The 18,386-nt window shown below is 42.6% G+C and overlaps 1 protein-coding gene across 1 annotated transcript in view; it reads right to left on the bottom strand.

Moving 5' to 3' along the window:
- The window catches only part of SLC25A13 (solute carrier family 25 member 13), a 188,539-nt gene that overhangs the window by 136,025 nt on the left and 34,128 nt on the right, over positions 1 to 18,386 (bottom strand). The window contains exon 3 of the mRNA XM_066354073.1: positions 17,272 to 17,414. Within this exon, the coding sequence (XP_066210170.1) occupies positions 17,272 to 17,414 (143 nt within the window). The remainder of the gene's footprint in view (positions 1 to 17,271; positions 17,415 to 18,386) is intronic.

Raw genomic sequence — 18,386 nt, 5'->3', positions numbered from 1 at the left:
TTGTTCTTACCTAATTCGAGTGTGTTGATCTCAAATCTGACATTAGTTTTTCTCTGTAAGCTACAGTTCTTTTGCACTTCAAGATTTTAGGTTTTCATCTTATTGTAAAATTTTCAACATTTATTTTAACATAATGAAGTAGAATGTCTTCTTGGGCAGCATCTTTGTGAAAATATAATATTTATATAATGCAGTAAATACACAAATACACTAAAAGATATGATTGCATCAGAATTTGTCTATAATTTAGAAGTAGAACATATTAAAACACTTATTTTAATCATAAAATTTGGGCAAAACATTTAAATTCTATTCAGGCAAAAATTTGCGTTTGTAGCTCTTGCGTCTGTGTACTTGTTGAGGACAATCTCATTTGATGCTCCAGCAGTAGTCTGCTCATCACTAACAGCTCCAAGATTTTCGGGAAACTTATCAAGATGACTGTTCAGGAAGTGAATCTTAACACTCATGTTACATCTAATGTCGCAGAAAGCCAACAGCATCCTTTGAACCAGAAGTTCATAGTTTTCTGCTTTTTTGTTGCCAAGGAAGGTCTTTGTAACTGCCACAAAAGACTGCCGTGCTGCTTCCTCCTCCTTATTCATCTTCCTGGCAAATTCTTTGTCAGATATGAGGGTTTGAATGTGAGGTCCACCGAATATACCTGCTTTTATCTTCTCGAAAGACAAGGCAGGAAAAGCAGAAATAATATATTGAAAGCATTCACTTTCTCTATTCAAAGCCTGAACAAACTGCTTCATTAAGCCAACTTTGATGTAAAGTGGGGGAAAAATTATCCTGTCTCGATTAACTACAGGTTCATTCACAATATTTTGCATCCCTACTTCCAGAGCTTCATGTTTCAGCCACTCCTTCTGTGTCCAGTGTTTCTCCCGAGCTCGGCTGTCCCACAAACACAGAAGCAAGGATACTTAGTGAAACCTCTCTGTTCTCCTAGCAGGAAATTTACCATTTTAAGATCCTCATAAGTGATCCAGTTATGCTCCTCATACTTCAGAAATTCGAGGACAATTTTTATGTTATTCCTAATACATCATTCAATTCAGGTTGGCTAAACTGCTGAGGGGTTAATGACTGCTTGGCATCAGAAGAAGACCCTTCAGATTCTACAACCATTTCCTCATGCATCTTATCAAAATACATTTGATCACCATGTTCACTTTCTTCGTCCTTAGAAGAAATAAAAACTGGAACCGGGAGTGTCTCAAGAGTGTGGGATAGGTTGTATTGCTAAAGGAATATTAGGATATGCGATCATATGCTATTTTTTCTTGCCGATGCCCTTTGTATGGATCAGACAGAAATAACAGTCACTGCTGTGGTCCTTAGGTTCACGCCAAACCATGGGAATACCAAAAGGCATTCCTTTGCATTTTCCTTTGGTCCAGTCACAAAGCATTTCCTCACAATTATAACACACAATATGAGGAGCCCAATTCTTGTCTTGATCGCCAAGGGAAACTTGAAAATAGGCAATATATGTACGTGTCACAAATAATAATGAAATATTGCACCTTTGACGTTGAAGTGTGTGACAGCCACATATATAACAGAAGGTGTCAGGACTATTCTTACATTTATGCCTACTCCAAGAAGCCATAATTCAATCTTAAAACAAAATAAGAGGGTGTTTTTTATCAGATAATAATTTTTTACATTTAAAAACAACTACAATTATGTAAAAGAGATGTTTGTAAAACATTAATTGCCTTGTGGTTATGTTCAATCCAAGAGTTGCTGCCATTTAACTCCAATTTAAAAACCAATGTATGCCATTAACTGTAACAAAAAGAAATTAAAATTGCATAAAAACTAGAGCATGCACAACAAAAAATGGATTTTAGATTTGGAATCAGTGATGCAGAGATATATAGAAACAGTTCTAAAACCTCATGCAACAGGAAATGAAAAAAAAAAAATTGTTCCCCAGTGATATTAATGGATCCTATCAAAAAGGGCTATGGAGAAAATATAAAAGGGCTCCCACTGACCAAAAATTTGATAAACACATTTGATTACAACATGCCAAATATATACTTTAAAAAGCTATGAGTTTATAATACTCAATATAAAGGCCCCCACTTACACACACATACACAAACTCACTGAACCTCAAAAGTTATTACAGCACCTACTTCTTATGCTGAAAATTGGCTCAGATCGAGGAAGTAATATGGTTGACTTCTAACCCAGACCTCTCCTCTAAAATCCAGACCCAACATCTAAGAGTCCACCGATCCTACTGCATCTTTAATAGGCATCTCAATATTATGTGTCCTACAGAACTCTTAGTTTTGCTGCCAAACCTCTTCCTCTCCCAGAATCCCGTCAGTTGTTTGGAATCCCCTCCACCATATCTCATATTCACTCCATCAAGAAAACCCCTAATCCAGCTACTTCTTACCTTCTACAACTATTAGTCCTGCCATCTTTTGCCTTTCTTCCACTCTTGCCTACTCCATTCTATTCTCTACAAATCACCTAGGAATATCCTTTCAAAACTTAATTCATCCTGTCAGTCCTATGCAGAAAACTTTCCAGTGACTTCTACTATGCCCGAAATAAAATTGACAAGAGTTATATATCATCTGGCCTCAGCATTCCTTTTTGGCTTCTTCCAGCTTCCTGCTCATCACCAATCTCTGGCCAAACCCATCTCCTGCTGTTCTCGAACACATCAAGCACCCTCCCATCTCAGGCTCTCTGTATCAGTTATTCCTTCTACATCGATTCTCACACAGCTCACTCTCTCAGTGAGGCTCTGCCCACATGTCACATTTCAAAGACATCTTCCCTGCCCATCCTTACCGCCCACAGCACCCCCACCGCCCACCGTCCCCTCCCCTTGCTCTAGTAGATACCTGCCACTACATCACACCTATCTATTGGTTTACAATGTCAATTTGCTACAGATGAACACAATGTTTACTGGTTTGTTTAGAACAGGGGTCGGGAACCTTTTTGGCTGAGAGAGCCATGAACGCCAAATATTTTAAAATGTAATTCCATGAGAGCCATACAATGACCTGTGTACGTTACGCATTATCCAATAAAAATATGGTGTTGTCCCAAAGGACAGCTGTGATTGGCTCCAGCCACCTGTAACCATGAACACGAGCGGTAGGAAATGAATGGATTGTAATACATGAGAATGTTTTATATTTTTAACGTTATTATTTTTTTTATTAAAGATTTGTCTGTGAGCCAGATGCAGCCATCAAAAGAGTCACATCTGGCTTGTGAGCCATAGGTTCCCGATCCCAGGTTTAGAACATAGTTGGTGTCAATAAATATTTGTCAACGGAATTAATACTCTAAGATTAACTTGGGTTTTTCAAAATATTGAGGTGCCAAAATTTGTAACACAAGACCATCTTACTGTATCCTTATTGTATATCCTTTATTACAGAAACTAAGTTATCCTACAATATCTATAAAAATAAAACCATTATCCCCTTTCACCTCTTACTGTATCAGACTGCAGATCCTTAAACCTTCACATCAATTGCAACGGCAGCCCTCTCCTTAAATACCTCCATTAAATTTAGTCTGCAACTCTCATGCTATTTAGTGGGAAGTGACTCACTGACAATTATTCCACAATCAATGGAAAAGTTAATAGGCACTAAGTCTCCTAATGTTTCACCTCAGAAATGCCTAACGGCTTAGCACGAGACTTTTAATTTAAGTAACTGCCACATCCTGTGCCTATAACACTGACATTGACAGAGCAACAGATTTGAAAGCAGTCAGGTAACAGAGCTACCATTTGCTTTCCTTTCCTTTAAAATTTTAGATTTGAGTTTAAAACACCTATGGTGCAGCCTGACCAGGTGGTGGTGCAATGGAGAGCGCGTCAGACTAGGACGCGGAGGACCCAGGTTCGAAACCCCAAGGTCACCAGCTTGAGTTCAGGCTCATTTGGTTTGAGCAAGTTCTCACCAGCATTAGCACAAGGTTGCTGACTTGAGCAAGGGAGCAAGGAGTCACTCAGTCTGCTGTCCCCCCCCCCCCCCTCAAGGCACAGATGAGAAAGCAATCAATGAATAACTAAAAAGCTGCAACAAAGAATTGATGTTTCTCATCTCTCTCCCTTCCTGTCTTCCTGTCCCTCTTTCCCTCTCTTTTGTCTTTCTTTGTCTCTGTCATAAGTAAGTAAATAAATAAATAAAACATCAATGATACAGATAAAGCAAAAGCAGACAACCTAAGTAAAAGGGAACAGTATTTGCTCTTTTCAATGTTTCTGGTGCAGCTCTATAGGCTGGGAAGAATGCAGAAGGGCTGGGCTAGTCAAGATAAGTACTCTGAGAATATGTATGCAATGGCACCTCAACGCTGAGCCTAAGAATAGAAAGGGAAAAAGCGTGCCAAAAAACGATTCCTCAGTTTTTAAAACACTGTGAGGAATGTGGGGACAGTTCTTCCCAAGTCTTTGGGTGTAGCTGAATGGGGGAGCACTTGTGAAGGTTTTGGGCCCACCTTACGTTGGCCCAATAATGGGTCTTAGAGGCTAAGAATCTTGCAAAGGGCATCAGGATGTTTAAGCAAAGATGCAAAATTTTTGTATTTTTTATATTCTTCTCTCTACATACAAAGTTCATGGTAGAGAAGGTTGGGTACAAATTAAAAAAAGAACAAAAAACACTAGGTCCAAATTCTACTTCCAGAATTTACTAGCTATACAACTTTGAGCAAATTATTTAAACTCTGTACATCCCTTTGTTAGAGGGGAGTGAAATTACCGTACTTTTTGCTCCATAAGATGCACCTAGGCACAGTGGCTGGCAAACTGCGGCTCGCGAGCCACGTGCAACCTCATAGCATGTGACGTTTTTTAGCAAAGGCCAGTTTAGGACTACCCTAATTAAGTTAATAACAATGTACCTACCTATATAGTTTAAGTTTAAAAAAATTGGATCTCAAAAGAAATTTCAATCGTTGTACTGTTGATATTTGGCTCTGTTGACTAATGAGTTGGCTGACCACTGACCTAGGGTTTTAAGAAAAAAAAATATTCTGAACCAAATGGTTTATTACATATTTAATAAAATATACCACAATAATATTTCAACAATTTAACTCAACAGCAGTATTAACAACCATTAGCACTGTTATTAACAAATGAGAAGAGACTTTAATGTTCAAATACTCTTCTAGTTGTCTGGGAACCCGCAGCAGCTTAAAAAAATAATAAATTAATAAACATTCGCTCCATAAGACGCACGGGCATTTCCCCCTCCACTTTTAGGGGAAAAAAGTGTGTCTTATGGAGTGAAAAATACGGTACCTATTTTACAGAGTTGTAATGAGGATTAGATAAGAAAATGGGTAGACATGGTTAGCACCAGACCCTGAACCCTCAGTGTGTCAGGAACTACTTACTTCTTTCACCCTTTACTCCAGGGGTCGGGAACCTTTTTGGCTGAGAGAGCCACGAACGCCACATATTTTAAAATGTAATTCCGTGAGAGCCATACAACAACCCGTGTACATTACGCATTATCCAATAAAAATTTGGTGTTGTCCCGGAGGACAGCTGTGATTGGCTCCAGCCATCTGCAACCATGAACATGAGTGGTAGGAAATGCATGGATTGTAATACATGAGAATGTTTTATATTTTTAACGTTATTATTTTTTTTATTAAAGATTTGTCTGCGAGCCAGATGCAGCCATCAAAAGAGCCACATCTGGCTGGTGAGCCATAGGCTCCCGACCCCTGCTTTAGTCTGACCATCCAGGAGAAGATCAGCAGAGCTCCAATACCACAGAATATTTTTACTTAAAAAAATCTTCAAGTATTAAAATTGCCCTTCCCCAGCCCTCCTTGTCTCTCTGCAAAGATCCCTCTCCTCCTGCACATTGGAGTCCACAAAGACTAATCCATGGTGTCCTTTATCCTGTGCATGCTGACCACCACTAGCAACCCGAGAGCCCCTGGCTAGCTTTATCACCCACACCTAAGCCCCATGGTCTCTGCACTCACCCTATTCTGTCCCCATCTCCTAGAAACCCTGCCATTCTGCCCTCAGGATTTCACAATTCACGATAAGTAAAACCTCACCCTCAATCCGTTTGCTAAAGGAAATCCCTTCCAGAGGAATCCTCTGACTATTCACCCACCTCCTTGCTCTAACCAATACCGTCTCTTCCTTGAGGACAAAGCTTCCTCCGCAGCCCCTTCTTAAGCGATGAAGGCCTTCCCCCTGCAGTGCGGGGGTGCACCAGCAGGGCAGGTTACTCCTTTCTCTTCATTGCCCTTTCCAGACCAGCCCCCAACCTTGTGTCCCACTCCCACGGTCAGACTGTCGTCATTACCAATCACTGCAATACCTCCTTATCTTCAAATTCTTGCACCTCACTTTTTGGCCACTACCTTCTAGTCTCGTCTTCCTGCTCACTCCCTCTTATACTGCAGCTTCAGCAGTCTTCGCTGCTCTGAAACCTACAATTCAACAAGCTCCCTCCTTGTCTTTGCCTCCTGCTCCAATGCCCTCCCTTTGCCCCTTATCTGCTTTGAATCTAGTCGATCATTACCATTGCCCTGTTGCATGCCCCTAACCTCACTGGCACTTCTCCTGCTCTGGATTGTTATTCACCGGCCAAGATCTCAACCTGGTCACAGCAGACACTTCCACCTTCATGCCAGCCAGAGGGCACACAGCTGCCCGAACACGTCTCATTCTGAATGTCATGACCAAGAACCGGCAGGTGAGCCCTCAGAGGGGTCCTGCCCAGCAGCCCTGCTGTGTTCCTTTGCCTCTCTCCCCTCCACTTCCACTGAGTATATTCTTCTTTTTCAAACTGCCAGCACCTCTAGCCACATGACCTCTATTTCCCAGAGAAAAACCAAACAAAATCAGAAGAAAACTTCCCCCAAATTCCACTACTACATCTAGACAACATCTCTACCCTATATACTCCACCGGTCCTTCCGTTTCTCTAGCTCAGCACTTACTTCTCAGGCTCTCGGATTCCAGGACCCCTTTATGTGCTTATAAATTATTGAGGATCCCAAAGAGCTTTCATTTATGTGGGTCATAGATTTAATATGTAAGACATTAAAACTGATAAATTTTAAAAACATTTATTGATTCATTAGAAAGTGAATAAACCTATTATATGGCCATAAAAATAAGTTATTTGTTTGAAAAATAACTATTTTCTAAAACAAAACACATAGTGAGAAAAATAAAAGGTTTATGTCTTTTCAAATCTCTTAAAAGTCTTACTTAATGGAAGACAGGTGCACGCAATCTGCTGTAATATGCTGTGTTGGATGAAAGAGATGGAGGATTTCAGCCTTATACAGATTCATAGTTAGAAAAGGAAAGAGTATTTTAATAGCTTTTTAAAATCATCATGAATACTCTTCCCAACAACTGGTAGTTTCTTAAAGATTAGTTGCAATCAGTTGGAATCAGAAACTCTATCAGTGAACTTTTTCCCATTCTGTTACATTGAAATCCATGGATGTATCCTGCACTTGGAACAGACCTTTCATCCCATGGGATGAAATTGCAACACCATGTGTTGGTCAACTGGAAAATATGTTTCCTGAAATTATGCAGATCTTCCAAATGTTGGCAGATTTCATTACACTATATTAAAAACTCATATCATTAATATCACCAGTGATCACATCAATAAAAGTCTTGAAGTATTGGGAAGCTCTCACGTGAAAATTTTAATTCTTTCAAATAAAGAAGCAGTTCCATGAAATGGAAAATGACCAGCTCAGCTAGCAACAGGACATAACTGCTCACACGCACGTCCTCAGACAGCTGTGGCAGGACAGCGAGCAGCCATTGTCACATGCACTTTTCATGTAGTCACTGAGAATCCAAAAATGACATGTACTCAAGATTTAATAGAAATCAATAATTGTCACTGCTTCGTCAAGGACATTCTGAAGCAGAACTGGCACCATCATCATCACTACCAGTGTTACTGTGAATGTGTGGTGGCCACGAACATAATGGCTGCTCCCCCCGGGGGGGTGGCACTGCTTCACTGGTGTTAGGGCACCAGCAGGTCCACCCGCCACTGCTTTTAGAGCCATCAGTTCAAATACAGCGCGGATCACCACTTAATATTATCACGGAAACCGCTTTGACCTCACGGACTCTCTGAAAGGTCTCAGACCCCCGGTGCCACTGCCCACGCTTTGAGAACAGCTGTCTTGTAAGACCACTGAGGTTCTCAAAGAGGCCATCTTCCCTCGCAGACAAGACACTAGAATTTCTTCCTTTTCTCTCTGGGGGTGTCAAGTCTCCACTGTCCAGAGTCAACTCCATCAACATATCTTTACCTACCTACCTTAACAAGGCCCTTCTTTCCCCTTCCTTCCCCCTCCAGCTGCGGCCCCAGTTCTCACCTTCCCCTGACAGAGAAGCCCTCTCCAAAGGGCCTGGCTTGTATGCAGAAGGGACGGGAGGAGGAGAGCAGCTCGCTCCTCGCTCGCTCGTACACATGAATGAGAAGTGAAATCAGCACCTCTCATTAATCAACCCTTTCTGGAATTAAAAAGAAAAATAAACCCGGGCACCTGACATTCCTAAAGGTTGTCTAATATCCCAGTGATACAATACAAACCTTTTTAAGAATTCTTTTTCATTTACTCCTCGCAGACACGTCTAGCCACCACACTGCACGCACCCCCCTATGATTTCAGACATCAAACATTAACACAAAATGAGTAATGCAAAAAGAAAGGGGGATAATCAGACACCTTGAGAGAAAGAAAAAAAATAACACTGATTCGAGGAGAGCTGCTAATGAGGCTTTTTGTTTTGCTAGATTAATTCGGGAGTCTGATGACTAAGAAGAAAATTTAAGCTTTGCAGGTGACTGCTGGTGATTATGATCAAATTCTTTTTTTAAAAAATAAAGAGATGCCTTTGCTTAATTCTATAGTTGATGAAGTTCATGTGTTTACCTGAAACCTGTGTTCACCCCAGAAATGCAGAAAACTTTCCTTACTAGCAGAGGGAAAGACCTCCTCTTATTGATTCTGGATTGTATCTGACAATGAGCCTTTCAGACTGTGAACTGCTGATGTTTAAATACATTACCCTAATACTCTTCAAGCATTGCCAATTGTAAACCTCATTAACTCTCAGCATGTGGCCACGGCCTGGATTTCATCGCAGCAGCCTCCCAAAGTGAAAACAGGTATATAAAAATGACTTTATCATCAACAACATCCTATGCTCCTCCACACTTGTGAAGTATTTAAAAGGCCATATTATTTTCCCAGAAGGATAAAGAGCAAACGTGGAAAAGGTGGAGAACACGCTTTCCTTACACAGCCACACATTTTTAAATCCCAGATTTCTTTTTTATCTTTTCTTCTTTGACACCCTATTCCTCCTGCCACAAAATGGGATTTGTCCCAAGACTGACTGATTCTCTGTACTCGGAATAAAAAGGAATTGTTTAAGGGTGCTGATCCCACTGCTACCATTCTGATTCCACAAAATGGCTGCTGACAAGGTAGTACATTGGCCATGTTAGCTCATCGTTAAGAAATCAGAATTCCTGACATCCCCTTCTGCAAAGAAGAGCCAACTCCTGTTTTCACATGGAGCGCAAAGAGGTTCCGCATGTGACAGAAAACGTTTCTGTGGTAAATTTGTACACAACTCAAACAAACTAATTAGTTACTAGAACCACCCAGCACCCACTCCACACAGACAGGAGCTGGACCTGTAACAGGCAACCAGTGTCCTGAGCCCAAGAGCCAGGCACCCAACACCTCCGCTTGTCCAGGCCCTTCTCGGTCTTCCCACGCGGGGATATCATGTACTCGTAGTGGAAACAACCTCTGAGTCCAAACCTTTCATAAAACATCAATTAGTAACAAAAACGGACAACAAATAGAAACAAGTTGGCTCAAAGGGACACACTCAGAACCTTTACTCTTACCTTGTTCTTAGAAGATAGCTGTGTGAACAGTGTACAGAAAATACAGAAATTACAGAAAAACAGTGTACGTACAGAAATTACACTTAGATGATAAGAAAGCTTCAGTCCTATTTTATTTATTCATTTTAGAGAGGAGAGTGAGAGACAGAGAGAGAGAAGGGGGGGAGGAGCTGGAAGCATCAACTCCCATATGTGCCTTGACCAGGCAAGCCCAGGGTTTCAAACCGGCGACCTCAGCATTTCCAGGTCGACGCTTTATCCACTGCGCCACCACAGGTCAGGCCTTCAGTCCTATTTTAAACAAAACTTGATGATAACCATATCTAAAAAGATACAACAAAAACCATACACACAAATCCAAGAGCAACCAAAGAATTCATACTAGTCCCCTCAGGAGAGGGTCTGACAAAGCTTTTGGATCCTTGACCCTCCTCTTCTCCCTCAAGATGCTGGGAAAATTTCTCCTGGCCCGTAACACCCACCCAACAAAAGGTTTCCAAGCCTCAGTATTCCAAGTTTCCTCTCATTTCTCTCAAGGTATTTCACAAAATGTGTATATCCATCATTAAATCTACTATTAAAACAGTAGAATTTGGGGAAATCTAAATACTACAACAGTTAGAAGGGAGGGGTGGGGACCAATGACATTAAAGAACATGAACAGTGTGAATGGTGTAGCCTAGGCTGGCCATGCCTGTCCCCTGACTCAGATTATCCTTGGATGTCTCTCTACTGCTCTGAGCATAAAGACCCCCAAATCCTTCATATGAGAATCAAGTTCCTACACAGTCCACATGGTCCACCTCTCCCATCACCGTGCGGCCCCATCCATACTGCAGCCATGCCAGTGTCTGCATTTCTGAATGTGATATGGCTTTAGACAACACTGTTCCCTATCTGCAGTGCTCCGTCCTCTGTCCCTCAACCCCCATCACCCACCCAATACCTACAGCTCAAATGTGACTTATCAGGAAGTCTTTCCTGACCTCCCAGTAAGCCTGAAGCCCCCTTAACTGTCTCTCATACCATGTCTCTCCTTCATAACACTCATCACAACGTCAGTTCACATTTCCTCGTGGTTCTCGGGCTGACAGCTGTCTGCGCCAGGAAGTCAGACGCTCCGAGAGAGCGCCACGTCCTGTGCCCGCGCCGGTGCCCTCAGCACACAGCTCAGCGCAGGCAGAGATGAGGTCCTCACGCAGCTGCCGAGCGACCACTGGACAGCACTCTGGAAGAAGCTCACATCACGGAAGGATGACCAAAGCACAACCTCATGAAACATTAAATCAGAGTCAAGAGTGCTCTACAGAAACAGGACCCCTTTGCTGTACGCCCATGCCGAGCCAGGTGCTCTGTTCCGCGCGGGCGCCCCGCCCAGCACCCCCCCCCCCCCCCACACACACAGGTGGAGCCTTCAGGAGACAGCCGAGCCCTCAGAGACGGTGAGCAGCAGGGGCAGGGCTCTCTGCCTAGAAATGCCTGCGTCTAGCCAGAAGCTACCACGCCAGGAGAAAAAAGCTGTTTTGGGGCATCAGGCTGGTTGGTCTCTGTCCCCAGTACATTCTTTGCAACTAATTCCCCATAGAAAATAGCCACAGGACGGTCTTCACTTCTTAAGGCAGCGGTAACAAATGAGCACAAACTGGGTGGCTTCACAAAAGAGAAATTCACAGTTCTGGGGACCAGAAATCTGAAACCCAGGAGCCATCAGGGCTACACTTCCCCAGAGGGAGATGCTGCCAGGGAGAGTCCTTTCTTGCCTCTTACAGCTTCTGGTGGCCTCAGGTGTTCCCTGGCTTATGGTCACGTCACTCTAATCTCTGTGGTCACACTGACTCAAGGAACAGTAGTTGACCTGGGACGATGAGTTGACCTGGGACTTGTGAACCTAACAAACGCTGTGCCTCCAAAGAAAGGGGAAGGAAGAGGAAATAAAGGTATTTGCAGTTCTGCACTGAGAACAGATACCTGGTTGTACCCATTTGCGAAGTAAACACTGAGGAGCGTGGGTCAGGGATGGGGTCAGGGAAAGCGGTCCCTGAACATCAGAGCGACCTCGGGCAGGCTCAGGCTCCAGCGCTGGCCGTCTGGACCAGCTCAGTGAGCTTAAATACCTCGGGTAAGCTTCTCAGTTTGCTCAGTCCCTTTGGAAAGAATTATCACAATATATACGGCGAGCTATAACATATATAATACATAGTTCTACCCTTAGACCCAGGAATCTTTCTCTCCTAATTTCTTTAGAAGGAAGTAATGATATGAAAGAGGAAAGCTATTTACTCCAATAATACCTATTTTAGAAAATGGGGCTGAAATAACTCTAGAAGGGCAAAATGTCACATAGTCAGGTATATTAATTTGATAGAAAAGGATGAAGCTATTTAACACTGTTAAGGTGAACAACGTCCAGACATTTTTATATTTCCGAGACAGTCTAAAAGATGACAAAACGGAATGACAATTAAAATGAATTCAAATTATGAAAAATATCGCTGCAGGTTAACAAATCATGGAAGATACTAAAAAGTTCAAAATATCTGCGGCGAGATGAGAAGACTACGGGTGGTGGGTTCCCCTTGGAGACTGAACTGTTCACTGTCAATACTGTTTCTGCAACTGGAAAAGAAAAGTTAGCCAAAGGGCAACAAATGGAAGCCATCTAAGAAGATCTTCTCCGTCACAGCAGAACACTGGGATTTCAGCTATTACAAAACCTGAAAGAAAAGGCAAAGGTCCTTGGAACCAGAGAGGCCTGGACACCTTTTGACAGAAAATCGCATGATTACTGAGCATCCCAGTTATCTTATAACAAAACCAGGGAAACAAAGCCAACGTTTTAGACTCGTTATAAGCTTTTGAAAAATATATACGTGTCATGTTATAGTCTACAGGTAAAAGGCATGTTACGTTGTTGCATCTAATGAATTTAAGGCTATATTTTTTGGAGAGTAGGTATAAAAAGAAACGGGGAAAATATGAGTATTAATGGGAGTGAGGAGGAAAAAGAAGGCAAAGTGCATTAAATGGTTTCACAATTACATAAATTAATGTCCATAAATGTATTAATGTAATTAGAAACCGAAATGGTCACCCAAAAGACAAGAAAATAGAAGACAAAGAAAAACTCCTATTAGATTAAAGTTTAAAAAGAGAATGTCATTATGAACTTTTGATTTTCTAAAGTACATTTCTCAGCTCTCTCTACTGAGAGGTCAGAGGAGCAGGAGCACCTTAGACACAATGGGCCTGTGCTCACTTCTGTTTCTAAGCACCACTCCCGATGATAAGAACTGGGGCTTCTAAGAGAAGAGAGAGATTTCCAGGTCCAAGGTGAGCCTAGAACATCTTATTTGCCAAAAATAAGGAACACTCAAAGGCTGAGGCTATAACAGCCAGCTTGAAGGGACACCCACTGACCACAATGGGACAATTTTAGCATCTGAGGGAATAAAAGAATAGGTTACAATACACTGAATTTAAAATAAACTAATACATGAATTTGTACTGACATGGAAGGTGATGAGAGAAAAAAAAGGTAAGGGAGGTAAGAAAGCTTTTCTTTACGAAAGGATGGCAAATGATAAAAGAGAGGATTTTTAAAATCACCGTTCTTCAAACCCCAGTGTAATAACTGATTCCGGAAAGGGTCATCTGATACTAAAACTATTGGGTGAAGGTTGCGCTACAAAACAGGACATCCACACATTCTCAAAGTATTCTATCTCCTAATTACAAACAAAAATGGTCGCCATTTTTGAATGGGGATACCCCCATATGGGGATACTCTAGTGCAGGGGTCCCCAAACTTTTTACACAGGGGGCCAGTTCACTGTGCCTCAGACTGTTGGAGGGCCGGACTATAAAAAAAACTATGAACAAATCCCTATGCACACTGCACATATCTTATTTTAAAGTAAAAAAACAAAACGGGAACAAATACAATATTTAAAATAAAAAACAAGTAAATTTAAATCAAGAAACTGACCAGTATTTCAATGGGAACTATGGGACTGCTTTTGGCTAATGAGATGGTCAATGTGCTCCTCTCACCAACCACCAATGAAAGAGGTGCCCCTTCCAGAAGTGCAGCGGGGGCCGGATAAATGGCCTCAGGGGGCCGCATGCGGCCTGCGGGCCGTGGTTTGGGGACGCCTGCTCTAGTGGATCCCACCTTCAGCAAGTGAACAGACTGAGCCTCCCTGGTGCTGGGCAGCAGGCCTCCGAGGGACACACAGGCGGCCCAGCCTCCTCTAACCTGCGCCCCAGAGTTTACCAGGAATCCAGGCAGACGTGAAGAAACAATCAGAAAAGTCCAGTATTATTCCATACGTAGGTGGGACATAATAGTGAAACTAAGAGACATTTATAAGAGTGTGGTGGTTACGGGGGGGAGGGGGGAATGGGAGAGGGATAGGGGGTGGGGAGGGGCACAAAGAAAACTAGATAGAAGGTGACAGAGGACAATCTGACTTTGGGTGGTGGGTATGCAACATAATTGAACGACAAGATAACCTGGACTTGTTATCTTTGAATATATGTATCCTGATTTATTGATGTCACCCCATTAAAAAAATAAAATTATATTAAAAAAAAAAAAAAAGAAAGAAAAGTCCAGAATGTGGGACCTTCAACAAAATCACTGGGCCTGGATTTTAAAAGTCAATGTCAGGAAAAAAACCAAAATCAAAACAAAACAAAAACAATAAAAGGCAAAGGTCTGTTCTAGTTTAAAAGAGGAATAACAACTAAGTGTAATATAAAAACCTTGACTGGAGGCCCTGGCCGGTTGGCTCAGCAGTAGAGCATCGGCCTGGCGTGCAGGGGACCCGGTTTGATTCCCGGCCAGGGCACACAGGGGAAGCGCCCATTTGCTTCTCCACCCACCCCCCCCACTCCTTCCTCTCTGTCTCTCTCTTCCCCTCCCGCAGCCAAGGCTCGTTGGAGCAAAGATGGCCCGGGTGTTGGGGATGGCTCCTTGGCCTCTGCCCCAGGCGCTAGAGTGGCTCTGGTCGCGGCAGAGCGATGCCCCGGAGGGGCAGAGCATCGCCCCCTGGTGGGCGTGCCGGGTGGATCCCCGTCGGGTACATGCGGGAGTCTGTCTGACTGCCTCTCCCCGTTTCCAGCTTCAGAAAAATACAAAAAAAAACCTTGACTGGATCCAGGAAAAAGGGGGGGGGGAATAAGGCATTTGAGGTGGGGGTGGGGAAAGAGGTCTGGTACATTTACATTTGAATATGGACTGGATATTTAAAGTTATTTGACATGATTGTTAATTGTAGCAAACATGATAATGGTATGGTGGTTAGGTAGGAGAATGTTCTTAAAGATAAATGATGAAGTCTCATGAGGTCTGCAATTTACAGTTAAATAGTCCAGCCAAAACAGAAAGCATGTGTGTGCATGTTTGTGGGTAGAAAGTGTGAATGTAGAAAGAGAGAACAAAGGTGGGGAAAATGTTAACAAGTAGTCAATCTAGATGAAGGGCATACATTGGGTGTTCACTGTATTCTTCTTCCAATTTTTCTGTAGTTTAAAAAAATTTTAACTATCAAATAAAGTAATATTGATCTTAATCACTGAGTCAAATAATTTAGTTGCATATGTTGGTCATCCTTCCTCTGAATCATTAACACAGAGGGTGTGGGAGTAACCAAATTGTCTCAAAAAATGTTTGCTAGCATCACTCGGCCCTACCTAGCTTTTGTTTCACTGGACTAGTACGAAATAGGTCTCAGCCTCTCCGTGCGCCACCCAGAGAGCCCTAGGAGGAGACAAAGGCCTCGCGTACACGACATTTCCTCCCACGACAAGACCTGCCTTGGATGGAGATAAAAGACAGAACTGCAGCAGCCCTAATAACTGCTGCTCCTGGAACAGAGAGAGAAGGCACAGCCCAGCAATCCGCAGGATATGCCAGGAGGTACAGCTGCCAATTTCCTCCCCACTCCCTTCCACTCTGCAAGACCTTCATTTTAGAGGAGGCGATTTCCACGACAGATCGGACCACAGAGAGGTAACTAGGAAAAAGGAAGCACTGATAATAACTGAGAGCATTCACAGTACAGCTAGACTGCACTTTGGCTAAACTTCAACCAGTGCGTGCGGAAACACCAGACACGTGACAAACGGAGACAGTGCAGAGCTACAGGAGGCCACCCCAGCCTGGCAGGGAACTGCAGTTCACCAAGGGGGTGGGTGCTGGCAGGCGGAGGGCAGCAGGCTGGGTCTACCACCATCTATACAGAGAAGGCCGGCTTGGCTATTAGGACATCGGTGTTAGTATTAGCAAAGAGTCCAGAGCCCAAAAATTCTGCACTCTGTGATAAAAGCCAACTGCAATTTTACACAGCTTAGAAAAGATTCATTTTTAAAATGTGAACAGAGAAGACCAGCAGGGAAAACAATCCAAAGGCAAGTGTCCTATTTCATTTTCGACGGTTCCTTTCTCTTCCAGCTTGGTGAAGACGCCTTTCACGGGGATTTGGAATCATATTATTCTGTCAGTTACTAGTAGCATTTAATTACATGTCAGATTTAAAAGTTATTTGAGCAGAGAGAAATATTATAGAAAAGTTATCTTCCTAGAGCTATGTTTTATATTTACTCACAGTTTTTACAGTTGCCTTGAAAAATACCAACACTCAGGTATATCTTCATACCACTCACTCATCAACTATAATAGTTCTGTGAAACTCTAAATAGTTCTTTAGCCTGACCAGGCAGTGGCGCAGTGGATATAGCGTCGGACTGGGATGCAGAGGACCCAGGTTCAAGACCCCGAGGTCGCCAGCTTGAGCGCAGGCTCATCTGGTTTGAGCAAAAGCCCACCAGCTTGAACCCAAGGTTGCTGGCTCCAGCAAGGGGTTACTCGGTCTGCTGAAGGCCCATGGCCAAGGCACATATGAGAGGGCAATCAATGAACAACTAAGGTGTTGCAACGCGCAATGAAAAACTAATGATTGATGCTTCTCATCTCTCTCCATTCCTGTCTGTCTGTCCCTGTCTATTCCTCTCTCTGACTCGCTCTCTGTCTCTGTAAAAAATAAATAAATAAAATTTAAATAAATAAAGAAATAGTTCTTTAAACTGTATACATAAATATATATAAATATATATAAACTATATACATATTATATATATAAAATCCCCAACTGTAATACAAACGCTGAAAGAAATATTAAAGTTATTATTTCTTAAATAATGTATTAATTGTAATAGGTAGAGAAAAGGCTCTTAAAAGACAGTGACTTCTTAATCATTAAAGCAAAAGAAAGCTGTTTCAAACAAAAATATTAAATGAGATAGTTAAAAATACACATACCCATCTTTGGTCTGATCCACCACACCACTTAACAGTTCCACAGTCTTGGGGTTAGGCTGGCTTTCTCCAAAAATGTTCAGGTATCGAGTGACAAAGTCATTGGGGGACATGAAAAATTCACCACTTTTTTCAATGCTGGCATACTGTTTAAAATAAAGAGAGAAGAGATTGTTTATCAACCAAAGCATACAATCATGAGATGAACATGTCAAAAAGCTGAAAATATTCAAAGGATAAAATATCAGATATGATAACATTCTCTTCACTAGTTATTGTCCAGCAATTCAAAGAAAAAACAAAAACAAAAGTCTGCCCAGTTTTATATAAATATTTATGCCAGTGGTTCTCAGCTGGGGGCAGCTGAGCCTGACCATCCAGCTTCCGAACATCCATGTCCTGTTTAGCCCAGTACAACCAGTGACGAACTAGCCTTCTCCACACATTACCTGCCTTTCTGGGATGGAGTTCTCTAGCTCTGCGCTTCCTCGGTTTGTCTGTATTTTCCCCTCAGGAGACACATGGCAGTGTCTGATTACTATTTTGACTGCCACAACTTGGGGGTGAGGGACGCTCCTGGCACCTACAGGTAGTTGGTTGTACAATGCACAGAGGATGACCCCCCACAGAGTGATCGAGCCCACAATATCAATATCAACAGTGCTGAGGTTGAGAAACTCCGGTTCACAGAAATTTGGAAAGACAACCTTTGTCTTGTTCTTTAGCAAGAACACAGAGCATTTAATAAAAGTAAGGTTAATTAGGAAGTCATGGGTGATTACGGCCTAATTCTTTGGTCCATTTCTGCTTCAAGGGCATCCACGATACAAGAAAAGATGACAAACAGGCTGAGCTGGAAAAGAGACTGTTAACTGCGCGACTTCTTGCAGGATCTGACAGGAGCGAGTCTGAGATGCTGCTCCGGCAGCCTCGACTTCATTCCAAGGCAGAAGCGGTAAGAACTGGGTGGCACGCAGTGCTTCTTCACAGCGTCCCCAGGCCTGGCCTTTCCTGTGACACATTCCAGCTCACAGAAGTGGGACATGCTCGTTCCTGCTCCACGGAGCCCCAGGCGCTGGGGGACATGCTGAGCAACAAGTTGGGGATCCTAGTTACCC

Source organism: Saccopteryx leptura, chromosome 12, assembly GCF_036850995.1.
Source record: "Saccopteryx leptura isolate mSacLep1 chromosome 12, mSacLep1_pri_phased_curated, whole genome shotgun sequence".
NCBI classification, from domain to species: domain Eukaryota; kingdom Metazoa; phylum Chordata; class Mammalia; order Chiroptera; family Emballonuridae; genus Saccopteryx; species Saccopteryx leptura.
Note: the sequence above shows the minus strand (reverse complement) of the source record. Positions and strands in the feature narration are given on the sequence as shown.